Consider the following 27,626-nt stretch of genomic DNA (forward strand, 5'->3'; position numbering starts at 1 on the left):
AATTTCATAAACCTTTCATAATCAATTTTAATAGTACGTAGATTATAAGGAAAATGCAGAAAGAAAGCCCGCCACCCATGCGCCGCATTAATATTCGTTAACCGTGACACCCTTTTCGACACCCATGAACTTTATCATCCAACCGACACCGGCAAAGTTTTGCGTTTTCCTGTAACGTACCCGAACGGTGCTGCCGGTGCTAATATAGTTTGCCGGCTTATCTCCACCGCAATGCTGCCGTACAACCTTGTCCTTCTCTGTGCTTGCTTCATCTGCATTCGGTTGTTCGTTCCGGTCGAGTATCTCCAGGTAATCGGTGGCGCAGGATGATTTGCTACCAAGATCGAACACAGTAAATTGTAACGCCACGACCAAATTGTTTGGCACGGTCACCGTCCACAGGCACATCATGCGCGTCCGATTGTTAGCTGGATAGAGCGGGCTGCTAAATACACCGCCGTAGTTGTAAAGCTCACCGCCACAACCTTGACCTCGGTCGGTAGCCACGTACGTGGCGTCTAGCTGTAGCGATATAAAGTCCCGATCGGTCGCAGGGAATACGATGCGCAGGAAGTTGCCGGGCGTGAAGATAGGATTCGGCGTGGCGAAGTTGCAGTACTCTCCCAACAACTGTTCGGCGCTCTCCTCTGGTCCGCTGTACAGTTTGAGTGCATGGACGGCACAATCCACGTTGTACAGATAGAACGTGTTGAAGTAGAGGGCGATCGTGTAGTTCCTTGGTACTTGCACCGTGACCGTACACCGTTGATCTTTGAGCATTTCGTTCTGCACGATACGACCTTGCAATTCAGTGTAGTTTTTGGCACACAAGTTGCTTTCGTGAACACGCAACGATACACCCTTACCCTCGATCGAGCCATCACTTTCGAAGCTGACATACACCCGGTTGACGATAGATACGTAGGTGCTGGGAACGTAGTTGTTGCCGCAGTAGATATGGTAAGCGGTTGCGTACCGAGAGCCCTGAAGGAAGAGAAACAATTTTAACGAGATATTACTTACTTATCCGGTGTTAGAACCGCTTCGCAGTCTTAGAGGACCTAAAAGGACTTTACGGGCTGGATGGTTAGGTGTTATCCTCATGACGTGACCAGCCCACCAGAATCTTGGTGAAACTAATCTACTGTACGACAGTTAGTTCGTCGTAGAGCTCGTAATTGTAGCGGCTCCTCCATTGTTCTTCCACACATACGGGGTCCCAAATTCTTCTGGAAATCTTCCTCTCCAACGCGTTTAGGAGGGTTTCGAACAGTTTTGGACAAAATCCTTGGCTCTGAGGCGTATGTGAGTACTGGAACTATGTAAGTTCTATGTAGTCCCAGCTTTGTTCGACTCTTTAGCACCAGGTTGAAGAATAGACAAGCTAAGACCATCTTCTTGGCGCAAACCCTTGGTTGTAGCAAGGGGTCCGAGAGACATCTTGTTCTACAAATTGTCTAATGTCTAGTAATGTGGGATGGTTCCATAATTGGAAAAAATAATCTGCGTCCCTAGTCAAGGTCCCTTATCTATGGGAGCTACTGCAGAGTCTAATCGAGTTTTGAACTCAGGCTGGAGCTCGCAGCCGACTTGAACGATATCAACTCCACCACAATACCTACCCGTGACCATTGAGTTAAAACATATAGTGTTACAATGTACTTACATGATAGAAGCTCGCCTTGCTAGCGCCTCCGCCGTTGAAGATGAGGGAATTGCCAAGACCTTCATAAATGACCGCTTTTAGCTAAAAACAAAAATAACAAAAAAATAAATTCCCAGCCATTAAAACAATCTTGTCCAATAAGCAAAACCGGATGTGGCTTTTCCACCTACCGAAGCATCCCGGATGCCAACGTAGTCCTTACACTCGCGGTTAGTCTCATCGTACTGCTGGAGATCCATCTGTAAGAACTGTATCTCAACCGTCTTCCCAGCGGATGCTTCCAACAGCCACAAACATTTGCTGTTCGGTGGATACTTGTTGCTTCCACCGAAGTTGGGTGTATTCAGCGTAACAATCGCACCGCCCGTAAGATTGTGATGCATCTGTCCACACAGCGACGGAATCATCGTGATGGTCGCATCGAACAGCGTACCCCGCAGGGCGGAATCCGTCACATACCGGAAGTGTAACGTCGAGCTGAAACTAGTTTGCGGGTTAACCCGATCATTGCCGCAGAAACGTCCCATCAGCTGGGAAAACACGCTACCACCGTCGCGCAACTCGACGTAATCATCCGTACAGTTTGCCACCGACGCGTTCCGTGAAGAGCCGACGTGGAATTGATCAAACACCACCCGTAACGTGTATCCGTTGGGTGCTTGAATGACGTACTGGCAGTCCTGGACGTGATTGTTCCCACTGCCGATGACATTGAGCCGATAGCTCGGCGAACGCTCGTCGAGTGTGATGTGTTTGTCACAGTCCGGGGTGTACAGTATCAAGGCGGACATTTTGCCCCGGATGGACGAGAACGATTCCGTCTTGAAGGATATCATCCCGTGGCGGGAGTCGCTGATTGAGATGGCCGGTGCGTGTTTCGTTAGGTTGCCGCACAGCAAAGCCAACCGGTTGTCATGGTTCGCTTCCAGTCCTCGGTATACCTCCACCGTGTCGAAATAGCACGATTCGGTGTGTTCGATTTCGAGCGTTTCGAACCGTACCGTCACCTTCTGTCCCTGCGGTATGCTGATGTACCAGCGGCAGGTCAGAGCGGGCCCGTACGTAGCATCTTGGGGAAGCTGCTCGGGGCTTTGGATGCGCATCGAGCTCGTGATGTTGGACCCGCACGTATCCAGACTGTACTCGAACCGGAAGCCTCGCGCTTGTATGAACCGATCCGTGCGGAACACGATCGCGGCACGGTCTTTCACGCGGAACCGCGCTGGTGGTACGTTACGACAGTACGTGCCAACCTTTTCCCAGGTAATCGGTTCGGCGAACTGGAGCTTCCGGTAAACGGTTAGGTTGTCGTACGCGCACACGGACGACACGAGCGTATCCTCGAGCTCGAAGTCTAGGAAGTTAATCACCACGCCAGCATCGGTAGAGTTCGCCAGGATGGTGTAGTTGCACACCTGCATGTTGTTATACTTGGCCGGATAGTTCGGACTGACGATGACGTTGGTTTCCGGCTCAGCGTAGAATATTCCTATGGAAGAGCGTCGCTATTAGCGCTGGTTTCTTGATGCGAACGCATTAGCCTCCGCTCTACTTACCACCACAATTCGACTCCCATTTGATGGTGAACCCATCCGCTTCACCGGTCTCATCCGTGCGGAAGACAACCTTCATCACAGTGCCGGACGAGTTGAAGTTCGGCGGTACATCCTTACCACAGACTCGGCCCAAACTAACCCATTCCCGATTGCGCCGCTGGTCGAACAGCTCCACGTAGTCCTTCGTGCAGTTGGTGCTCTTCTCCAGGTTGAATCGGTTGATGAAGCGCGCCCCGATATGTTGGCCAGCGTACGCTTGCAGCAACCAGACGCACTCCTGATTCGGTCGGTACTTACCGTCCTTCAGCGGTGACCCGAATGTCGGCGTACCTGCGTGCAGTGTGCCGCCACAACCGAAGTTCTTGCTGCTGAGCAGCAGGTTAAAGTCACCCACACTGTCGGTGGCGTTCGGCCGTGCAGTATGGTATTCGACGAACAGTAGATGCTTCTGGGTGGTGATGGGTTCCGCTAGCGGTGGTGTATCCTTGCAGTACCGCCCAATCAGCGGACTCATCGGGCTGGGGCCGTTATAAACGAGGAGATACTCCTGTTCGCAGGGCTGCTGCATCTGGAACCGTTCGAACGCGATGTTGATCAGCGTTTGGTCCGGGTAGGTCACGTACCACGCACAATGCAACCCGTCGTGGTCAAGCAGATCGAGCCCCAACGGGCGGCTTATGTTGCTGATGCTACCGTACACACCGCCACACTGCTGCACCCGGTAATCCATCTTGAACCCAAGTTTCGAAAAGAATGGCGACTGTACAATGTTAATCGTGGTATCGGGGAACGGCGACAGCACCATCACGTTTGTCGCGTTTGTGCAGAGTTTTTGAATAGTGTTCGGTCCCCCCGCTACTGTAGCCGTCCGCACTATGCTCACACACAACCGATCGACCGGCCCGCTGTACACCTCGCGGAAGTTCATCGCAAGCGTACCGACGTTCGGTTCGGAGCTTGGGTCCCGCGACAGACTGGGCTGTGTGCGCTTGTAGGAGCAGACGATCGTGCTGACATTGGCTGGGCTCGTGATACTACCCTGCCATCCATCGAGATTCCCATCACATATCGTCGGTTCGTCGCTGGAGTACCGCAAGCGGAACCCACGGCTTCCGCTGGACTTTCTCGAAAGGTACTGCAGCATCATGCGATTATCGCTGGAATATAACGTACTGGCTTTGTCGATCGATGTAATCAGCTTGATGCGTGCTTGGTAGTTAAATCCGTCGTAAAACGTCAGCCGTTGCAACCATGGCTGGGCGGGATCCTCGTGTATGTCCAGATCGATAAACTCTACTTTAACACGTCGCCCCTCCGGCACTGTGATGCGCCACTCGCAGAACGAGTACGTCTGAAGCGCTTCGCCGTAACCCGGGCTGGTGAGTTCACCCGCATTTCCCACGACCGTGTGACTGCAGCGTGTGTAGTTGAAGGCGTAGTTCAGCTTAAACCCACTGTAAGTCGGGTTCGGGCTGGTCGCAGTAAAGACCACCTTCACGTACGGCAAAACGCTCACGATCGGTTGCGTGGGTATTTGTGTGCCGCAGAACTTCCCGAGCTCGAGTTCGGTCCTGTTGTTTCCCGGTAGCAGTGAGACGATGCGCACATGATCGCCCCCGCTGCAGTTTGCTTTGGCCGGCAGGTTAATGTCTTCGAACGTAAGAATCACGGTACCGTACATACCCTGCTGGATGTAGTACTCGCAAACCGCCGGCACCGGGTATCCGCCGAGCTTGGGATAATTATTGGACGTGATTGAACCACGAGTGCCCCGCACGATGCCTCCACATTTAGCCAGCGACACGCGCACTTTGACACCGCCGTTCGGATCGTTCACATCGTTAAAGTACTTCACCGCGATCGCATTTGTGCTGGCCATGGTGCGCTTGGACGTATCGCCCTTGCAGGTATGCAGCAGTTCCGGCGCGTTCGACGTAAGTCCTTCGCGTAACTGGACGTACTCCTTTTCGCAATGCGGGTAGCGGGGAAGCATCACCAGACCGATAAACTCCACCCAGATCAGTTCGCCCGCCGGTGCCAGCACCGTCCAGTAACATTCGCTGTGGGGCAGCGGCACTTCCGGGTAGTGCGGTGTCGTGATGTCGGTTGTGTTGAGCCGTGCGCTCAGCACGATGTTACCGCCGCATTCGTCGCTTACCTCCCGGTACACCAGCCGGAAAAGGTTGGGCCCGCGGATGCTCGGTCGATACTGCACGAACCCACGGTTGCTGCCTGTTCGAATTTTGTCCGGCAGCTCGACACCACTGTACCGTCCGAGCAGTGGCGAATGTTCGTCGATACCGTTCAAGACGGCAACGAACCCGTTGCGACCGAGCGGTGTGGCTGTGGTCTCTGTGGTGATGTTAAGCATTTCGAACGCAAACTCGATTGTCCGTCCCGGTCGGACGCTGATGTTCCAGCTGCAAGACTCGAACGATGCGAGCCGGGCGTGCGGCGTACCCGGCTCAACCGAGGGCATCGCATCCGGCTGTGTAATGACACCGTTCGGGTCGGTAAGTAAGCCACCGCAGCTTAGCAACGCTGTGCCGGTGAACCCGGTACGGTTCTGGTAGTAATCCGTCCGGAACTCCACCTTCAGGTGGGGCGTACCGTGAAACTTGTATGTTCCCCTGATGGCATACGTACAGACACGTCCGAAGGACTTCCAAGAGAGCAGATCGGGCGAGCTAAACACCTCCACATAATCCGCCAAACAATCGCTCGTTTCCTCCAGATCTATGAAGCTGAAGCTCAAATACGGATGGTAGGCGGGCAATGCCGACTGGAAGATCCAGCTACAGTTCAGCCCGCTCGTGTACCCGGTCGGATAGCCCGGCGAGGTGAGATTGAACGTGGCATCGGTACTGTTCAGCACGATCGTGGCATGACCATTGCAGAAGCTTTCGTTATCAACCGTGTACGTGGGAGTGTCGGCGACCGTCTTTCGCTGCCAGTTGAGTGAAAACAGAGACGATTCCATGATGTCGGAGTGATCGAGCACGATATAAACGACGTTCGAGGTAGAGGTTACCGGGGCCGGTTTAATGTAGCCACAGCCACTCAGCAATGGGGCGGCGGTCTCATCGTACCCATCGAATATCTGTATCGCAAATAAGCAGAAACAAACGTTGAAACAGCTAGAATCCTGGTAAAAGGTGTCAAATTTGCCCATCACTCACCGCCAGCGCACCATCGCACATCTCCGGTTCGTCCGTGTGCCGGTCGATGGCAAATCGATTGAAGTTGATTGCTATCACCGACCCTATGTCGACGGTAATGCGCCATCCAATGTTATCCGACCTACCGTAGCTTCGTGGGTACATTGGCGATGTTATCGTCCCGCTCGTGCCAGTGATCTCGCTTAGTACGTCTGCAGTAAATTGTAACCTTAATCAAAGTGGGACAACATAAAGCAACGAAGAGAATAGCAACTTACCGTAAGCATACTCCGCCAGGAATCCTTTCGACACGCCCGCCCCATTCGAACGGAACTTGATCCAAAAGCTGCTCGCTTCGGTAAGATTGGTTGGTATTTGGTTGCCGCAGAAATCGCCCAACAACGGACCATTTGCATCACGCTCCCTCACCTCCAGATAGTCACCGTTGCAGTCGTCCGTTGGTTCAATGTCCAGCTCCTTGAAGGACAGCGTCATCTTGTTGCCCGGTGAAGCGGACAGCTTCCACACGCACTCGACGTTCAGCGGGTACGTATCGGGATAGTTCGGCGTGCTAAACTCGCCCATCAACGCCGTCAAGCTTCCTCCACACGCTACGAAATACGCCAAACAGTTCAATAGTGGCGGAGTTCAACATCCCACGCCCACTGCTTACCATTGTCCAAAGTGGTGTACGTGAACTCCACGTACAGATTGTCGATCTTGTTCAGCAGCACATCCTCCGAGGTGATCAATACGGTAAGCGCATTGCCGCGGCTTACGATCGCCGGTGGGATTTTATGTCCACAGCCCTCGAAACGTGTCGGTCCATCTGTGCTGTCGCCATCGTATATCATCACACTGGCGAAGCAGTCACCCTCCGCGTCCTCCACGCTCAGGTGGGCAATGGTCAAGGTGATGCGCTGTGTCGGTTCCGGTGCTACCAACACCCAGGTACAGTTCTCGGAAGACATCTTGTGGGCTTTGTTGAGCTGAATGTTGCCGGGTTGTTTGACCACGATACGCGATCCACAGTTCTAGCAGGGTGGCAACAAAGCGAAGGTGTACATTAGAGATGTGCACGCTGAGTAAGAGTGAGTGAGTGATTTGAAACCTTCGAGAGAGTGAATGAATATAAATCAGCACGAAGAGTTTTTATGACTCCTTTAACCACTCTTTTGCGTTTATACTCACTCTTACTCTCTGTGCCGACTAGAAACTCACTCAGGAGTGAGTAAAACTGTTTTATCACTCTTTGGATTATAATCACTCTGTAAGAGTGAGTAAAAGAGTATTATCACTCTTTGGATTATAATCACTCTGTAAGAGTGAGTAAAAGAGTATCATCACTCTTACAGAGTGATTATAATCCAAAGAGTGATAATACTCTTTTACTCACTCTTACAGAGTGATTGTAATCCAAAGAGTGATAAAACAGTTTTACTCACTCCTGAGTGAGTTTCTAGTCGGCACAAAGAGTAAGAGTGAGTATAAACGCAAAAGAGTGGTAAAAACATAAATGCAGTGTAATATTTTTTAATGAATCTCAAAAGAGTGAGTAAAGGTTTCAAATCTTTAAACCCACTCTTTGACTCCGATTCAAATCATTGAAAAGAGTGATTATTCTCATCTCTAGTGTACATCAGTGCACTCTGTCGTACCGTGTAAAGGTGTTCCTATCGTTACATACCGTCTTAAACTCGGCCTGGAATCCTTTTGCCTCGTAAATACTGTTTGATTGGAATTTGACCAGCATCTCGCGCCCGGACGATGACACGGTGGTAACGTTCAGTTCACTGCCGCACGCCGTTAGCAGCAAGCGGTCGTCATCGCCCGTAGTGCCATCGTACACCTGCAGCGAGTCACTCGTGCAGTTGGGCGATCGCTCCACGGCGAACGATTTGATATGCAGCTGCAGCGTGTGGGACACATCCGTCTCGATCACCCATGAGCAGGACATGTTCGCTGGGTAGTTGGACGGATAGTTGGGGGAACTGATGAACCCTTGATGGAGCGTAATCTTTCCGCCACATGCTGGAAGACGCGCGAGAGTATGGTGAGCTATGCTGGAGGTTGTAAAAATCTATGCTGTAGCTGACACTTACGGGACTCGATAGCACGGTAGCTCGCCCTGAAACCTTTATTTGCGAAGCTGTGATCACTGACGAACCGCACGTACAGCTCATTGCCGTTGCTGGCGAGATGTACCGGGTCCTCCTGCTGGTGACAGAGCGCAGCCACCTGGTGCGTAAAGTTGGCATCGTTCGCAATGAACAACCCATCGTAACGACACTGATCGTTAACTTCCATATGAAAATCTTCCACCGTCAGATCGATTCGTTTGCCCGGCTCCACCTTAATCGTCCAGTGGCATTCCGTGTCCTTCGGGTACAGGCTGGGATAGTTGGGCGATGTGAACGTTCCGTAATCTTTGCGCAACAGCCCACCGCACCCATTGATGGACCATTCCGCCCGGAATCCCATCTGCTCGGTGCTCGCATCGGTGTGGAAGAGCAAATCGATCGAGCGCCCCTTGCTGACGAACGGTGCCGGTTTATCCGCACAGTACCGCCGTGGCATATCCGATCCCAGCTGGTGGATCTCGACGTAATCAAACGGACAGCGCTGATGCGTTGCGTTGGTCGCGGTTTGCTGCGTCATCGACTCGACATCAAAGTGTGAAAATTCCAGATTAATCTTGTTGCCCAGCGGCACCCTGATCGTCCACCGGCAGTCCATCGAGCCGGCATACTCGTGCGGGAAGTTCGGCGACTCGATCACCCCCCCATAACCGGTGATGTTCCGGCGGCACAGTATGTTGTACTTTAGCTGGAATCCCCGGCGCTGGTTAGTTTCGTCCGTGCGCATGCGTATGAACGCGTGGTTCGTGTCGGTGTCCAGCACGATCGGGTCCGTTTCCGCACTGCAGAACCGACCCAGCTTGCGACCGCCCATATCCGACCCGTCGTAAATGTCCAGATAATCGTACATGCAGTCCTTGTGGTTCTCCATGTCCATATCGGTAAACACAATGTGTATGGCCGAACCTTCGCTCACCGAGATACGCCACACGCAGAGCGCATTCTGCCCGTACGGCAGGGGATAGTTTGGCGAGATGATGGACCCACGGGCAGAGGTAAGGACACCGCCGCATCCGGTCGCGGCCGAATCCCACTCAATGTTGAAGCCCGCGTAGTTGCGCGAGCTGTCCGAGTAGAAGCGCAAAAACAGCTGGTTGGTGAACGAGATCGTGCCATTAAAGTTGTCATCCCCGCAGTAGTTCCCGATGAGGGGCGAATTTTGGGTGCCACCGTTGCGTATGGTGAGCCCATCGAAACGGCACGATCGGTGTTTCTCCATCTTGAACGTGTATACCAGCAGCATGATTTGCTGCCCCGCCGGTACCGTGATGACCCACTCGCAGGCCTTGTTGGAGAGATAGTTTTTGGGCCAGCCAGGCGAGCGAATGGTGCCGCTCGCGGCAAAGAAGTTTCCACCGCAAGCTGTACCGCAAGGGAATGAAAATGCACCCGAAGAATTAGCGTTTAGGGAAAAGGAAATACGTACACGATGAGTACTTACATTTCTCCACGTCAATAAAGGTAAAGGCCAAACTAAAGCCATCCTTCGACGAGGAAGAATCCGTCACAAACTGGATCGTCAGTATGTTGCCCGTGCTGGTGATCGCGGGCGGTTTTTCCGACCCACAGTAACGCCCGACGAGGCTGTTCCCGTACGTCGAATTGTCAAACACCTGCACGTAGTCGTACACGCACCGTCCGCTCACCTCCAGCTCGAAGCTGTTCCACGTCAGCTGTATCGCGTGGCCCGCCGGTGCCACGATGATCCATTCGCACTGCGCATCATGCTGGTACTTGCCACTCTCCGCAATCATCGGCGAGCGGATGATGGTGTCCTCGCGCATCAACACACCGCCGCAGCTGACGTCGTAGAATGAAAAGTTACCCTTGAAGCCGCGTCCCGCCACGGAACCGTCGGAGACGAAGCGCAGCAACATAACGTTTTTCGTGGCGATCGTCGTCGGTGGCGTTTTCGTGCTGCAGTACCGCCCGAGCAGTGTGTCGTTGGTTGGCAGCAGGCCATCGTACAGCTCGACATAGTCGAGTTCACACTTCGGGAAGCTGTTCTTCTCGATGTCAAAGTCCTGGAAGTCGAACTTGATCGCTTTGCCAAGCGGTCCCTGTATGACGTAGTCGCACAGCTGGTCCGCTAGGTACATCTGTGGGTACGAAGGTGACACCAGTTCCGTTTCCGGATCGGTAAACGTACCGCCGCATTTGATCTTGTACACTAGAGTGAAGCCGGGATTCGGCGCGGACCAGTCGGTGTGGAACTTGAGCAACAGTGAGTTCCCGGTCGAGGTGAAAGTCGGTGGTATCCGGTCACCACAGAACTTACCGAGCGATGCGTCCTCCGTACTGCTGCCGTCAAAGATCTCCAGCGAGTCGAACTTGCAGGCCTCACTTTGCTCCAGGTGGAACTTGCTAAACTTGATATTAACCCGACTTCCGACCGGCAGCTTGATCAGGTACTCACAGTTCAGATTGTTCGGATATACGTTGTCCGTCTGCGATAGCGGCGAGCTGATCACGCCTTCGCGCTGCGTGTACGTTCCACCGCATCCCGGCACACCTTCGACGACGGCGTAGCCGATTTGGAAACCGGCATCGTTGCCACTTTCGTCGCTGTGGAAGTACACCGTCGCCTCGTTGCTGGGCGTGATCAACGGTGGCGGATGTGTTGTATTGCAGTACTTTGCTAGCACCATCGCATCGTCCGACGGACCGTCGGTGATCTGCACGAAGTCGTAGTTACAGTTTTCGTGCACCTCGATCTTCATCGTGAAGAAGGTGAACTGGATGCGACGGCCCTGCGGTGCCTGCAGGTACCATTTGCAGTCCCGGTTCGGCGGATAGTTACCGGGTGTGCCCGGAGACGTTATAATACCATGGCTGACGATCGTAAGCGTACCACCGCACACGGGATCGACACTTTTCCACTGCAGCTCGAAGCCATCGTGAGCGGTGGAGTTGTCGGAACGGAACCAGAGATAGAGCATGTTGTGCGTGGATTGGAAATTTCCTCCACGGGGCAGCTCGTTTCCACAGAACCGTCCAATGATCTGGGCGGCCGATGTACGACCATCATGTATCTGCAACGGTATGCATCACAACAAACAGAAATGAACGTTCGGTGTAGTGATGGGAAAAACGGATGGAAAAAGGATGAGGAGGAGGAGGAGGGAGGTGATGGTTATAATTTTCTAAAACGTTGAACGGGGAAAATTGGGGGGCCCTTTTTGTTTGCCACTGGCTTTTGAGCAATTGGTTCGGAGCCGTAGGTTCGGAGCCGTGGGTTCCGAGCCGTGGGTTCGGAACCGTAGGTTCGGAGCCGTAGGTTAGGAGCCAGCTTCGGAGCCGTAGGTTCGGAGCCGTGGGTTCGGAACCGTAGGTTCGGAGTCATGGGTTCGGAGCTGTAGGTTCGGAGCCGTGGGTTCGGAGTCGTGGGTTCGGAGCCGTGGGTTCGGAGTCGTGGGTTCGGAGCCGTGGGTTCGGAATCGTAGGTTTGGAGTCAGCTTCGGAACCGTAGGTTCGGAGCCGTAGGTTCGGAGCCGTAGGTTCGAAGCCGTAGGTACGGAGTCGTGGGTTCGGAGCCGTGGGTTCGGACCCGTGGGTTCGGAGCCGTGGGTTCGGAGCCAGCTTCGGAGCCGTAGGTTCAGAGCCGGCTCTGGAGCCGTGGGTTCGGAGCCGTAGGTTCGGAGCCGGCTCTGGAGCCGTGGGTTCGGAGCCGGCTCTGGAGCCGTGGGTTCGGAGCCGTAGGTTCGGAGCCGGCTTCGGAGCCGTAGGTTCGGAGCCGTGGGTTCGGAGCCGTGGGTTCGGAACCGTGGGTTCGGAGCCGTGGGTTCGGAGCCGTAGGTTCGGAGCCGTAGGTTCGGAGCCGTGGGTTCGGAGTCATGGGTTCGGAGCTGTAGGTTCGGAGCCAGCATCGGAGCCGTAGGTTCGGAGCCGTGGGTTCGGAACCGTGGGTTCGGAGCCGTGGGTTCGGAGCCGTAGGTTCGGAGCCGTAGGTTCAGAGTCATGGGTTCGGAGCTGTAGGTTCGGAACCAGCTTCGGAGCCGTAGGTTCGGAGCCGTGGGTTCGGAGCCGTAGGTTCGGAGCCGGCTCCAGAGCCGTGGGTTCGGAGCCGTAGGTTCAGAGCCAGCTTCGGAACCGTAGGTTCGGAGCCGTAGGTTCGGAGTCATGGGTTCGGAGCTGTAGGTTCGGAGCCAGCTTCGGCGCCGTGGGTTCGGAGCCGTGGGTTCGGAACCGGCTCCGGAGCGCACATCATTTGTTCGGTGTGTGATCGTATATCGAGATCACCGGAAGATCTGCACCTACCTGCAACCAATCGTACTTGCACTCGCCTGAGCTGACCGGATTTTCCAGACTAAACTGCGTGAAGGTAATGTCCAGCACCTGCGTGTCGTTAGTTTTGATCAACCAGGCGCAGCGAGCGTTATGGTTGTAGGTACCGTTGAACTCCGGATAGCGCAGCGTGCCGTTCAGCTGGTACCGGATGCCACCACACGCACGTACTTGCGTTTGGCAACGGAGTCCCGTATAGCCGGGCGGACAGCGGCACGCAATTCTTCCAAAACTGCCCCCCGAAGACATGCATGTGCCACCATTCTGGCAGGGATTTATCTCGCAGGGTGAGGTCGTACGCAGGCAGTTGGGTGGATTGGTATCTGGCGGACAGGTGCAGCTATAGTTTTGGGCATCGATCTTCACGCAGGTTCCCCCATTCTGTGGAGAGGTAAGCGTTGCAAAGGCAAATTGTAATTGTATCCGAAGGGATGCTGGTGGTTTACTAAAATCTACAGTACCCTGCAAGGTGCGCTGGCACACGGGTTCATCGATGAACGATAACATCCGTTCGGTCCAAACCCGGACCCAGTATATCCCGGTAGACAGATGCAGTTCGGCACCGCACTGCCATAATCCACACAGCGCGCCATCGGATGACAAAGCCCCTGGGTGCATCGGTTGCCCTGCGCCAGACACGTCCGACCATCTCCAGTATATCCAGCCGGACAATTACCACATCGATAGGATCCCTGCAATGCAGCCAGCAAATGTTAGATAAAACCCGTTTTGCACCACCGATCGAAGGTGAGCCTTTACTCGAGTGTTGATGCAGGGCACTGACGGAGAGGTGCTGCAACCACCATTGTTCGTCTCACACTCATCAATGTCGACGCAGTAGAATCCATTGCCGGTGTACCCTGCCGGACAGGGGCCACACACGAACGATCCTGGCAGGTTGATGCAGCTTACTTCCGGGTCCTTCGAACAGTGCGGTTTCGATTCACTGCACTCATCCACGTCCTGCGAGCAGGCCGGTGTCAACCCGTTCGTCTTCCAGCCCTGATCGCAGATGCACCGGTAGCCGTCCTTCGCCTGCACGCACGTCCCATGTCCGCAGAGATCGGCACCGGCCGTGGCACAGTCCTGCGAGCGCGTGTTGCAGTGTATGCCTCGCCATCCGTCCGCGCACATGCAGTTGTACCCACCGTGAACGTTCTTACACGTAGCCCCATTCTGGCAGCCCAGATCTGTGCCGGCAAACAGGGCACATTCGTTCACGTCGGTGGTGCAGGTTTGGCCTTCCCAGTTGCTCGGACAGAGACACACGAACGAATCGTACTGCGCGATACAGGTTCCACCGTTCTGGCACGGTCCGCTGGTGCACCGGTTGGTTTGTAGCGTGGTCATCAGTGTGGCCAGCTTGGTTTCGACGTTCTTCACGCGCCTTGCCAGGGCACCGATGCGCGGGTTCATCTGCGTTGTGTTGCGCGTGGATGATCTGCAAACGGTGGGAGCATATCGTAAATGCAGCACAGCTTTACATTTGTGTCATCAAATCGTCACACTTACTCCTGTTCGAGTGATTCCACACGCTTTATCAACCCGAACGGACCGCTGACGTATGTGGCCAGGAGTTGAACCTGTTCCGCTACGCTACCACCGGGTAGAAAGGCTTGACTGTCGGTGGACGATCGACCATCGATCATCATTTTCGATAACGTCCGTAACACTTGCTCCACACTGAGCCCACCGATGTTTAGATGGCCGCTACCCTTCATGTAGAAGGTAATATTTCTGTCCTGTGCCGACTCGATGATAATATGCCCATTGGTAGCGAGTATTTTGGCTCTACAATGAAATGAAATTGAAGCAGAATTATCTTCTTAAAACTTGATTTCACTTCCGGAACACTTTCGCCTAGATAATTTTTAGCTTAACGATGTTCCAGAATGGTTAAGATTTGTACGGGATTTTTGTTTCTGATTAAATATTTAGGTACATATGTTATGTATTTACAGGCAAAAGACATTAAGATCACCGGTTTGAATGTGGTATTGTCGCTCAAGTAGAGAAAGATAACGATGTACGCCCCCATATTAGCACATTACTGGACAAAAAAGAACTGGAATTCTTGAAACATCACAAAAGATTACTCTGGGAAAGGTCTTCAGACCGAAATTAATTCTTCATTCTTCATAATTTTAATTTTTTTAAAGCTATTTGCACTTAGAACGGTATCACGTAATCGTGTTTATCAGGTCTCTTGCTCACAATCTGGGAGGCGTATATTTTCTCTTTGTAGCACACGGTATACGCCCAGTTCGTTGCTACCCCTTATTTAAGCATTTTGAAAATAGTTTTCGACGAAGAATTCACTTGCGATCCAAAACGACCATACGTATATCTTTGGCCGTTGATTCTTTTGGGCGAAATAACACTTACTGATCATCAAATCCACCAACGACACAACAGAACACCCGGAACAGCACGTACAGTGCGAGAGTGTTCGATTCGAACCACATTTCACCTAGCACTTAATCACGCATTCAGCAACACTGTACCATTTTCACTTCACTAAAACACTTCACTACTTCAGGGTTTATTTCTTCTGTTCACTTCCCAGCGTTGGGCACTAACTGAACGTTCTGCCACATTGCAACGCCTTTTATAGGGACACTCCGGATGCCGTTGGACATGCCGTTTCTGCGATAAACGCTCAAAACGCACATGATTTTTCGTTTGACAGAGTAAAACACCCCCTGAAAACGATACCGAAACGGATAAGGTCGCTTGTGTGGATGAGCGATCAGTGGATATTTTGTGAATGGGATTTTGTTGCAGTTTTCCCATTCACATTTGACATATTCTTTTAATATTCATTGATAGATTTTTAATTTGTTTAGAGTACAGTAACGTAGTAGTTCGCTTTGGGCTGTTCGTTGATGGACATCGAAGATCGTAAAGATGCGTTGTGATTCGTCTATCTGTTATACTATCGTTGAAAACGCATTTTTTCCCTTCTCTACTTCTCATTCAGACTTTTCCAAAATCAACTTCAATATTGATGATTTACTGTGCAAAGACTAAACACGTAATAAAAATAGTCTGCCGTTGTGTTCGTCTCTCGAAATATGAAATTCGATCCCTGTGCATTGAAGTATTATTTAAATAGTTCGCTTATCGGTTGTTCGATGGAGGCGCCTACTTTCCAGTGCAAAATGATAACCGAAGCTGTTATTCTTGTTCTTGTTTAGTTCTACAGTCGTTATCGGATATTTAAAAATAGCAACTAATTTGTAGAAAGGAAAATAGCTGAATAGTCCAGTGCTTAGTACCCTCGCCGGGCGTGTGGGCTTAGAGTTCTATTTGTCCGATGTTATTCTCGTTACTGGATTTGATGGACTTGAGCAGCTATAAAACAGCATTATAGCAGTAATAGTTATAGTATGTGTTGCGAGAAGTAACAGCGTTTTATTTTTGTGCTACATGAAACACTAACAGCACAACCATAATACAAAAAACACACAAAAAGGACAACCTTTTTATTGTCAAATCCATTGCCTCCCATTTTGACTATTTATGGGAGCTAAAACATCACGTCGGGTTAGCTTTATCGAGGCGTTTCGGTTATTGATCCTCTTGGCTCGTAAATGTCCCTCCTAGCGTCTCTCCTCCGGATGATTCTTAGTATTCTCGGATCGATCGATTTTGCCGCTCGAGTTAGCGCCCTCTACAGTCAAACGCTCGAAGCCAACTATGGCAATCGAATCGACCGTTGAATACTATTCAACAGGATGATTGAGTGCAGTACATTGGTGATATCGGTACATTAACCTGTCGCGACAAGTTGTGTCGCCTAATTAAATACTTACAGAATGTCATATTACAGCTTTCCTTCAATGGCTTCCAATAAAGTTACTCCGAAATGCGGTTCAATGGACGTTTCCGATTTTATTTGGTAAGATAACAGTTTCTTATCTACAAATATATATAGTTTTGTTGTTTGTTTGTTTTTTTTAAATGGTTTTTACTATAGTTTATGTTTGTGTTTTCTCTCTGTAGATGAATCGTATTCGGTGTATGTATGTTTTGCAGTGTGTCGGAATTGTGAGTGTAGTCTAAAGTGCAGTTGCATCACTATACTATCTGTTCGCAATCGAATTGGAAAACTAGTTTTCGTAGTAAATAGAACACTAGCGTCTCTGCTCTATAGGTGCGAGACGGTTTCATGCCTTTCCTTTCCGTTTATTGTTAATTATTATTCATTCCTGTGCATTTTCATCTAGAACAGTATAAGAGAATATTTGTGCTAAAACGCAAACACAACAAACCCCAAACCCCGCGAGACTAGGGTAAAGGGGGAGGGTGGGGGAGAAACAGTTTTAAATGCCGTATCTTGCTTTCTTTCTTTATTTTTTGTGTTTTTGGTGTGTGTCGTTTTTTTTTTCTTTCCAAACTCTTTCAAACCTAACCATCACGGTTTCACGCACCGGAGGCGTGCTACTCGCGCGCAGTTGCATTCAAACTATCTAACTCTGTGTCCTTGTAACACATCCACCGCGAAGGAAGAGGGCTAAACAAGTTTTTGGCTAATATCATCACTACAGTTGTTTGTGCGAGCGTGTTGCGGTAAATATCGTTTTCGGTTGTGCTAAACACGGTGCACACCCCCAACCTTCTCTCTATTAAAATGGAAAACAGACATTTTTCGTTTCGTTTGTGGTTGTTTGTTTTCAACAGTCACCGAGTACAGCTGCCGGGAAGGATACCAGGCGCCCGCCCTTTTGGACACGATTGTGCTGAAGTAATTCGATCGCCGGGAGGTGTATCGCTCCGTGACGGGTCACACGATCACAAAACTCTGGACACGCTTTGGCACTTACAGTGGAGTGTTATCGTTTGAAAAATAGTGATTTTAACTAACACAAAACTAACCGTGTACAGGGGTGGGAACGTAAGTACAATCTATACGTAGGTTCTGCCCGGGCAGCTTGTGTGCAGTTTCGAAACAGAAACTAACACTAATCTATCATCGATGCTAAGGAACGTTGTATTCAAACGAAGCGGTACTATCCTTCAATACCCATTTGGCTATATTTAGTATCATTTCCCGCCCTACTTGAGTACATCCAATCGCGGTAGCCTCATATCCTTCCCCAGCTGCTGACCGGCCGGTTTTTTTTTTTCGGCACCCAGGGATAAAATGATAGGCAGTTCTTGGAGGTAAAGTGTGCCACACGAAATAAGATTGTTTGCATCATAAGATTTCCATCACTCCATTGTTGTTTTTTTTTGGAACTTGCGTGTGTATTTGTGTGTGTGTGTATATGTTTTGTGTGAGTGTATGTGTGTGGGAGTGGGTGGTTTGTTAAAAGAGTGTACGTACGTATGTAAAGTGTGTGTCCAGATGTATATACCTATAACGCCTATTACTTTGCTTCTAGTCTTATAATTCCAATTTCTACAAATCTATTTGGTAGTGCTGGAGTTGTTAGTTTACTCAACATCGTTAGTCCCTCCCAGTTTGCACCGTTTACATTTGCCTTAACATTCGCTAGTACAATCGAAAATATCGGAAACAAATACACTAGTCATCACCGTTCTCTAAACGGTGTTTTGTTTTTCTCCCAACTCGCAAATTACGACAACTCTTAAATAGACGATATAATATTTTGTTCTTTTGCTAATTTTTCTCATACTAATTTTTAATATTTGGCGTTTGTTTTTGTTTTTTTTTAGAGATGTTTCTTCTTTATCGTTTGCTCTGTTTCGTATTGCAAAAGGTTTTTTTTTTTCGTTTTAAAAAACAGTGTGACGATCGGTAAGAGTGGTTCGATCCTTTTGTTTTCTTGTGTAGCACGTGTGTTTGTGTGGTTAGTGGTAAGACATCTTTCGTATAGAACTGTATCAATCTGGTTGTTTAAATCAATGCTTGAGAAGAAACTCAATGCCTAAAATAGATCTCTCGTACATTTGGCGCGAACTTCTCGCTGCGCCGGTTGCAGCATTTGTGTCGAATTCGGCCCGTCCTTGTCCTGCACTCTTCCTGCTTTATCAATCGATCGATAGGAACGGCCCACATTTTGCCTTCCGCTAGTCGAAATGACACAGTTTCCACACCGGTGAATGTACATCACGTATGTGTAGTAGTAGTTGTTTTGTTGTTATTCTGTTTTTTTTTTGTTCATTTGTGTACTCTTACTGTCCCATCTTAAAGCTAGCTTAGCATTAAATATAGTATTGTTACTGGTTTTTTGATTCGCCTAATTCGTACAACTTATAATTCAGACCATTTCTTGATGTTAGTGTACTTTTGCTTCCTTTAAGTCTATTTACTTCTCAACTCATCCTTTCCATCTTCCATCCTAGCGTTACGGCTTTGTTCCATTCTTTTAGCTATGAACCGCAAGGGTGCAAACTGTTTTCAACACTAGTATACTCTACTAGTAATGCTGTCATGATCAATACCATGGAGAAGTGATCATACGCACAAATGGAAGCAAAAACCGAGTTTCAAACAGAAGTAACTGCAACATTGTTTTTTTTTTCGTCGAATGTAAAGGTAATGTTTTAAACATCCAATATTGAGTTCCAAAGTTGTTTTCACTGCTGAAGAATTTTCGCGAGTATCATACGTGCCTCCTATTAGTAGTAAAATTGTACGTATGACAGTTTACGACGTGCATCATCATAGAGTAAAGAACAATTACAATTGCTTTTTTTGTGAAATTGGACCACACGTGTTCTATGTTACCGTAGTTTAAGCACCCATTTCCAATACGATACATAACTGAAGAGTATAACACGTAAACCATAGAGTATAACAACGATCGTATGACAACTTTCGGGACGTACGTCTTGCACCTTCGGTAGCCCCACTCTATACGATCGCTTGAATCTTCACACTCCCACGTGCACAATTGTTCTCCCAAGCTTCTACAGAAGACATCCATTACTATATTAGGTCGATACATCATTATAGTTTATAACGCCCCAATAAGTTCGCAGCTCTCCTCGACAACTCGCCGTTGGATTGTGTCTTTAGTAGACGCGCCTGAAAGTATGCATTTTGTATGCATTGCACTCGGTATCCCATCTGAAACAAATCCTGCATACTCTCAGACACGTCGCACAGGCTAAGTCACAACCCATCAATGAACTGACAACGGAAATCTTTGCAACTTACCAACAGCCCCCCCAGCTCTCAGCTACTACCCAACGATTCGCTCCCCGCATTCCATCGGAATGGAGCATATCCCCATCGTAGAAAACCTAACGTACACTGAACACAGGAGTAGGCTAGCTAACCATATTTATACTAAAGTAGGCACTCCTAGAGACACAGACACAGATGCTGCCATCGGCAGATAGAAGAAGATGTTCATAACTCCAGGCCGATCCTTCGTCGATTCGTTTCGTTCGATTTGCGGTTTTTGGCTTTGTCCTCCAGCTTTGCGAGGGACCAGACCGTTCGCCATGGTAGGCAAATAATCGGGAAAATATAGGTCTAAAATTCTTTCCTTTCGATAGTGATCACTGAGAGGATGCGTACAGACTGGAGCTGGCTTTGCTTCTTTTAAATTTGCATTGCTGCATTCATATCAGCAATTAACGGTCTTATAGAAAATTGAAGATCTTTCTACTAATGGCTTTACTGCGGGCTTCCTTAACTGGCCGTGGCGCATCGGAAGCAATAGCCAGCGCACCGTACACTGCATAAAAATCCCCATTTCAGGTTCCATTGTTGTCAGGTGTTAAAGTTTGAGAGTTTCGTATCACCTTTCGATACCAATATGCGCTACAGTCGATTAGAGGATATTGGTGCCGTCACGTTCTAAACGTGCGCCCGCACTAAAGATGCCTACACGGTTACGTTAGCTTGGTGTTTTGCATTTCGTCTTATGTCTACTATGTTCGGCGGCTGGGCCGCCTTGGTTTGCCACCGGTGTGGTTCCCCGTTTCGTTCACCCCCGACACCGTAACCACTACCTCCTCCGCCTGCGCACTCTTCCACCGCGTTTGTCCATATTTTAGGCGCAGCTCCTCGTGCAGCTTGTCGCGTAGCATTGCACTTCCGGTGTCGGCCTCGAGAAACGGTGGTGCAAGTCCTTGCGCCACCCGTTCGTTAATGGGAATGAGCCGCCGGCGGCCCGTTTCGTACAGTTCGAGGTTGAGCGGTGAGCGGCGGGAACGTTTCTTGGTCTTTACCGGCAGGATCGGTTTTTCCTCGCCGTCTGGTTTATTAATGCGTCCCTCCGACCCCGGATCCCTGGCAGTGTCCACCGTGTCTAGCCCCCCGCCAGGCGTCACCTTACCATTGAACGTGTCACACTTGAACACGGCCACGCTCTCCCTGCTGTTGTTCTTACCCGAGTATGTGTCGAACTTGGAACCGGTTGCTGGTTCCGCGGAGCTGCCCTTGCCAAAGGTTTCGAAATGATGCGACAGATCCGGCGGCGAGCTGGTGGCTGCATCACGGCTGAGCCGTCGACCGATCGTCCCGAGCCGTTCGCTAATGATGCTATCCGTGCTAAACCGGCGCACATTGAGCGATGAAGAGAAGGACGAACTTTTGCTGCCTCCGTCGCGGGATTTCCCGAACCCGAACCCGGCGCGCGATAAACGCCCCGGGCTGGCGCGTCTGCTGGTCGAAGCCGACGCTGACAGGCGGGAACCGGCCGGATGCACCTCCGGCAGCAATGCCTGGGAGGTGCTTTCCGACGTTGCCGACAGCGATGCGTCCACGTCCGTGTCCAGCTGCACCCTGTCGAGTTTGATGTTTCTGGGTTGGTTTAAAGTACACGCACAGACATAAAACACACTGAGCACGGAGGGTGTAAAACGCACGGGGGCGCTTACCTGCGTATTTCCTGGATCATCTCGAAGAACTGGGCTTTGCTCTTGCGCCGGCGTCTCTGTTCATCCTCCTTCTGGGGCCAAAGGAAAGCGCGCGTTAGTAGGCGAAAAGTAAACATACCATTGGGTTACGAAAGATCCCAGCTAGAGGGAAAACGACCTTGCGGGATGTAGACTACACACGGTCGAATTGGGTTTTGTTTTTTGTTTTTTTTTGCAACCAATCAAATACCAAGAGCAAACAAATTTTCAAAGCACCAAAAAGCCATTTTCCCTATTATACATTACCCGTTTGACGCTCTTTTGGAACAGGCTGGTAATCTGGCCTTGGCGGATCGTGTGCACCAGCTCCTTGGCGGCATGATGTGGAGATACCAGCTCGACACAGTTGATAAAGCGGTACAGCTTCTGGCTGAAGAACATGATGTTACGGCTCTTCCAGATCGTGTCCTTCGGCTGGTGACGGAGGATGGGGAGTGTGTATTTGTAAAACACGTGCTCGATGATCAGTATCAGCACGCCGAGCACCATGCCGACGCCCAGAAGCAGAAAGACACCGGCCACCGCCGTTACCCCGAGCGGTTTCGGCTGTGCCATTTCGCGATCCAGCCTAAAACAAGGCAGATCTCCGTACCACTTCGCAGTGAGTATGTCCAGATAGCCATCGTTAGAATACTTCGAGATCAATGCCGACATCGTTTTCTTCAGCGGGAACCTATAAATGGAAGCGATGCTTAGGACAAAACTGGAAAGGTTGTTTCAGGTGCTTTCGCTTACCCTTTGGACATGCCTATCGCGTATGAGTCTTCAATATAGTTATCACCTATTCGCTGCAGTGAGCAGCTTTGGTCCGTACCACGATAGTAATCCAATATGGGTGTATCACACATGAGCAGATCGATGGTGCGGTTTCTGTGGAGAAACACGAACAACGGACAATTAAAATCCTCCAAACCTTCGCTCCTTCCAGTCACGCCTCTTCTGCCATTCATACTTTAGCCGTTCGATTCCTTCGTCGATGCTTTGCAGCTGATACTTTTTCATATGTTCCCAAAGTCGCTTATCGTTCTGTTGGACGTACGATTCGGCTGCCGTAGCGATCGGTGATCCAACACGTTGCGTCAACATCTGCACGAGTAGAACGTTAACAATTGCCCCATCCGAAACCGCTACCCGGACGCTGACACTTACCGACATTTCGTAGTACTTTGCTTCGTTGTGAAACAGCAAACCCGCTATCAGCGCCGCAATGTTGGCAGTGTAGGACGCAATGAAGATGACGCTGAAGCCACCCCACACGTTGATCAGGAATTTGTTGGGCCACGATTTGGGTGCCTTGAATGCGACCAGATGCCCACAAAGCAGACCCCACATTACCCAGAGTGCTGCAAATGAGGTAGCGCACAAGTGTTAGCGGTTTGGTAGCGAAACCACGCCACGCCGTCCTAGACGTCCATCTTGAAGAATTAGTTTGCTTGGAAACCCCCAAACCCCCTTCTACGTACCGGACGACATGCTGAAGTTTTTGCTCCGCTGCCGTCCCCAGGGATTCAAACCGAACGGACTCAACCATTCGTAGATCGCTACTGCCACTGCGGTAACGTTCAGCGAGGTAAAGATGGCTATCCAGAGCTCTGGCGAGAAGGGCAGTAGAAACGCTAGCAATGGTATATCGGTGGCCGCTTCCGGTGCGGCCAGCAGGGATACACCACCATGGAAGTACGGTATCGTAAAATCGATCACCTCCGAGCGAGCCCTAGAAAGGAGAACGTGTGTCAAATTAGGGAGGGGTTTTCTGATGTACTTAGCATCTAGCTTACTTAGACACGCTAAGCGGCGCGAAGGATAGGTCAGCAGTACCGGATATTAAATCTCCGATAACACCATTCCATTGTTGTCTCGTCTGCACCGGCGGTGGTGCTGTCGAATATTCGAAGAGATACGGTTGCAGTTCTTCTCTGGTGAAGTTCATGCCAGCCTGTGAAAGCTTCAGCTTCGATCCTCGTTTTAAGCTTCTTCCAGATTGTGCTACAAGCAAGATGTAGAAAAGAACTCGGCAAATAGTACTGCAACCAACAGGTTTGTCAAACGTAACAAACCTACCGTCAAACTTGGATTTTGATTCCACGTACGTGGGTACGGTTGGTTTCCTAATGTTCGATGACGGTCCCGACTGTTCGGGCGGCGGCGTAGGTATTCGCCGTCCGAACAGTCCATCGTGCACGATGTACAGATGAAAATCGAAGTTAATTTCCGACGCCAACTTCTGGAGCAAATCCATCGAAAGGCCGTAGCAGCAGCGTGTTCTAGCAAGAATGCAAAGATGCATGATCAGTGAGATACTTTGCCGATGGTTCTCAGCATACGCACCGATACAGTGGATACGGCTGACGCTGGTCCTCCTGGTAGTGGTTGGGAGATTGATTGATCTCCCTCAAACGATTGCGCCGCTCAATTTCGTTAAACATCAGCGTCAGATTGTGTCGTCCGGTGGTGTGTATTTGGTAGCAGATAAGACCCCGCAAACACTCGCCCTCTTCGTTGACCGGTGATTCCATCACAAATGGTGGTGCCACCGAAACCACCACTCGGAACATGGTTTTTGCCTTGCCGGCGAGCCCTGCAGGGGACGCAAAAGATAGCTGTGGCCTATATTTGCTTCATTAGCATGCGATTGGTACATACCTGACACGGTTACATCTCCGCCGGGCCATATGATCGTGTCCAGATGTACCAAGCGTCCCGTAATAAGTCCCACACGACGCCATTTTGTAGTGGTGGCGGTACCAGCCGAACTACCCATACCGCTAGCCCCAGCAGTACCGTTCACTGACGGATTGACATATCTGGCACCCTCTCCTCGGTCCGTGTGATAATCTCCCTTTGGTGTTGATGATGATTGTCTCGTTGTCGGCACGAGGTTCAGCATTTCAAAATGGCTAACGAGCGACTTTTCGATGAACCCACTTGCTATCGGAAATCCGGACAGCGCTTGCCGGGCATTCATCTGCAGATTCCTGTCAAAAGGGAGCGAAAAACGTTAGTGCACCATCTCGTGCCACAGCGTCGCGCGTTCTTACTTTGCAAAATTGTACGCCTTAGCCTGTTCGGCTCGATTAATGGTACCCATGCAGCCACCCTTGTAGCGCGTAGCTCCACCACGACTTCGACCACCTCCGGCACTGCCGCCACCCCGCTCTGGGTAATATTTGTGATTCGTGGTCGCTGACCACCAGGTGCTTTGACGCTTAACTCTAGAACTATTTGTACTACTGACATCACGTAAATTTGCACTACTATTGCTTATAGGCGAAATAATATCGTTCGTTTCGTGCACTGGCTGTGTCGTTTGGGTCGGCGACCCACCACCATCGCCACCGTCCACCATCACCACCGTCCGTTGGCCCAATAAACTAGGCTCCTGAACACTTTGTTGTGTATTTGCACTGTTAACTGGTAATGTTAAAATCGTATCTCCCGCGACAGCGGTCAACGGCGGATGGGCAGCAACGGATCGCTTCTGCTGCAGCTGCACCGGTCGCTGTTGACCCCGTGGGGCTTTCGATTGGTCCTGCGTATTACCACGACCGGTACCGGTCGGTCCCGGCCCATCCCGTCCCGTTGGTCGCCCCTTTCCCACGGTCGGTGTATCATCCCGCTCGACCTTGGCCCATGTCGCCGCAAACAAACGCACGGCCGCACGAATAAAATGCCGATCGATCTTCATCTTGATCGGTCGTAGCGCAAGCAATCCCACCGGGAAGTCTTGGTTGTGATGGAACAGCACGTGTCCGGAAGAGTTGTGTAGCTTCAGGTACTCGCTGCTGCGCTTCAGCTTGATCTCCGGCTCATTATCCGGTCCGGTTTGATACTGCTCATCGTCCGTGGTGGCGCTCAGCGGCAATGTTCGTTCATCTTCAAAGTCTTCAAACTCGTCCGATTCCTCCGGCAGCTCGTCGAAACGCTCCGTTCGGCGGGCCACATTAACCACGGTATTGTTACTGGCAGTTCCCGCCCTGCCCCGACCATTCTTAGAATTGTCCGCCGGTCGGCGCCCTTTGCTGTGCTTCGTATTGCCCCGCAACGTGTCGGGCGTAACATCCGGCCTCGGATTGATGAGTGCCGCACTGCCAAACCGCGACGCGTGACTGTCGACGTACGTGCGGGTTCGGTTTTTGCGCAATCGTGGATCGAAGTCCTCAAACTCCATCCTGCGCTCGACGAGATCGGCCAAGTGGGACTGGTGGCGCATATCGAACGTGTCGTAAAAGTCGGTCTCCAGCTCGCTACGCCCTCCGGGACCAACATCTAGCGACTGCTTGGTTTCGTACGTGGTTTGTCCGGAATCGTAGAACTCCGTCGCAGAGGTCGTATCCATCCACAGCCACACAAAGTGACCGTTTAGCATCTTCATACGCTGCGCTTCAGCCATTATAAGCCGAGCTACCTTCAGATTGCACAGCACCAACACAACTCCTTTGGTAGATCGGGAAATGTACGCTAGTTTCCTGGGAAAAGAGACAGAACAACAATCGGTTAGTTGAGTACCTTCGAATTCCTCTTCTTGGATTAACGCTCGATATGAGTAATGCCTGTTTCCGGTGGATAGGCGAGGCTCATTTTGATCACAATGAGGACAATGAGTTCTTCATATGGAGGGACGTTCCAGGTGAGATTCTTTGCAAGTTATTCGAGTGTACGAAACTTAATGCCACCAAACGAACCTCCAGGATGTTTGTGAAATTAAATTCTACTTACTTATAAATCAAATCGAAGTTCGTTGGTAGGGTCACTATAATTGGATTCAGTGGTTTCTGACGTAGTGGTGCTCCTTTTTTGCCGCTTATAAGAACGTACGTATCGACATCGCACAGAATATGGTATGAGTGCCAGTGAACCTAAAAAATAAAGAACAATCGGCCAAACATTCGGCTCAGCTCAAGTGTCACTTGGATGTCCTCAACTCTTAGCTCTTACTTGTAAAAAGGTTGCTCTAATGGCTTCAAAAATTTCCCTAGAGGATGGCTGCAGTATTGCTTGTAATTTGGTTGATAGCTGCAAACGAGACCGGAAACCCATTAATCCATCGTACGTGGCGGGGACAGTTTGCGCTTACCTCGTCGTAGGAGTTATGCAGAGTAGCTATGCCTCCCTTCGCCCACAGTACGGGCACCTTCATGGCATTACCGGCCAGGGCTAGCGATTTGGCCGCAGCACTATCGCCAACGATAACCATCCCGGCCAGTGGCATACCGTCGATCGAGTCACACGCGGTCGTCATAAGCTTGGAAGAGAACCGCCCGCTGTCTGGCAGATTGATGTAGATCGGCCGCAACGGTGGTCCCTGCGGATTCCCGAACGGTGGCCCCATATCGATCAGCGTGCGGGCCAGCGTGCGTCCCCACAGCTTCGCACCACCGTTGACCGCCACCGCAAAGTACACCGCATCCGGTCGGTCCGGAAAGACGGGTTGCGAACCGTCGTCAACCGCGAACGTACCGGCCGGATGGGCTTTCAGCATTTCCGCCGCCAGGCCTGGGGCCCCGGACAGGGCAGCGTAATGGCTGCCGGTACCACGAACCACCGTGGCCGCATCGTCCTCGCCGGAAGTGGAAGAGGTACGGTCCGCAAACACTACCAGCACCATCAAAAACACCCACAACACCACTAGGGTTGTCGACCGTTTCCAGGGTAACGCGAACGCGATCGTGCCGTGGCGGTGCATCATTTTCGGTAGCATCGCGTCTCCGGGTCTCGTAACTGTGCGGCAGAATGTAACTCTATTCGAAAGCTGGTTTCTTACCGGTGGTGTTCGCCTACGCTTGCGAGCGGACTATGCATGAGCCACTAGTTCCGGTGTTATCAGTGCTGGAAATTCTATGTCTGAAAGACAAAAAAAAATCGATTTGTTGTTGATGATGAAGTGAAAAACTGGACAATAGTACGACACAACACAACCATTCTATCTGCAAAAAAAGGAGGAACGGTAACGCAGTAAAATAAATTGTAATCTCAAGAAAATCGT

The 27,626-nt window shown here is 50.7% G+C and overlaps 2 protein-coding genes across 2 annotated transcripts; both read right to left on the reverse strand.

The window, feature by feature from the left end:
- Positions 1-87: 87 nt before the first annotated feature.
- LOC128711307 (cubilin homolog) lies at positions 88-15,267 on the reverse strand. The gene is made up of 15 exons (XM_053806174.1): positions 15,188-15,267; positions 14,315-14,593; positions 13,562-14,243; positions 13,264-13,494; positions 12,776-13,183; positions 9,960-11,550; positions 8,483-9,880; positions 8,068-8,411; positions 7,054-7,414; positions 6,659-6,991; positions 6,402-6,592; positions 3,223-6,322; positions 1,837-3,155; positions 1,667-1,747; positions 88-984 (listed from the first exon to the last, which is right to left on the reverse strand). Exons 1-15 carry the CDS (start codon positions 15,265-15,267, stop codon positions 88-90), a joined length of 11,295 nt encoding a protein of 3,764 aa, XP_053662149.1.
- Positions 15,268-20,653: 5,386 nt separating this feature from the next.
- Positions 20,654-27,341, reverse strand: LOC128713047 (uncharacterized). The gene is made up of 15 exons (XM_053807910.1): positions 26,718-27,341; positions 26,579-26,656; positions 26,360-26,499; positions 24,682-26,109; positions 24,287-24,618; positions 23,972-24,221; positions 23,705-23,907; positions 23,422-23,629; positions 23,107-23,357; positions 22,793-22,986; positions 22,596-22,729; positions 22,379-22,513; positions 21,890-22,316; positions 21,605-21,675; positions 20,654-21,527 (listed from the first exon to the last, which is right to left on the reverse strand). The coding sequence occupies exons 1-15, from the start codon at positions 27,339-27,341 to the stop codon at positions 20,654-20,656; spliced, it is 5,349 nt and encodes a 1,782-aa protein (XP_053663885.1).
- Positions 27,342-27,626: the final 285 nt, after the last annotated feature.

This window comes from Anopheles marshallii, chromosome 3 (assembly GCF_943734725.1).
Source record: "Anopheles marshallii chromosome 3, idAnoMarsDA_429_01, whole genome shotgun sequence".
Classification (NCBI taxonomy): Eukaryota; Metazoa; Arthropoda; class Insecta; order Diptera; family Culicidae; genus Anopheles; species Anopheles marshallii.

Excerpts from the sequence above, each read along its gene's own strand:
- LOC128711307 (XM_053806174.1), bottom strand. The coding sequence starts at position 15,267 with ATGTGGTTCGAATCGAACACTCTCGCACTGTACGTGCTGTTCCGGGTG. Across the intron at positions 14,244-14,314 it reads GTGGAATCACTCGAACAGGA|ATCATCCACGCGCAACACAA; the intron begins GTAAGTGTGACG and ends CACCGTTTGCAG. Across the intron at positions 6,323-6,401 it reads TGTGCGATGGTGCGCTGGCG|ATATTCGATGGGTACGATGA; the intron begins GTGAGTGATGGG and ends TTTGCGATACAG.
- LOC128713047 (XM_053807910.1), bottom strand. The coding sequence starts at position 27,341 with ATGCTACCGAAAATGATGCACCGCCACGGCACGATCGCGTTCGCGTTA. Across the intron at positions 22,514-22,595 it reads GAAGGAATCGAACGGCTAAA|AAACCGCACCATCGATCTGC; the intron begins GTATGAATGGCA and ends GTTTCTCCACAG. Across the intron at positions 21,676-21,889 it reads TCCAAAAGAGCGTCAAACGG|AAGGAGGATGAACAGAGACG; the intron begins GTAATGTATAAT and ends CTTTGGCCCCAG.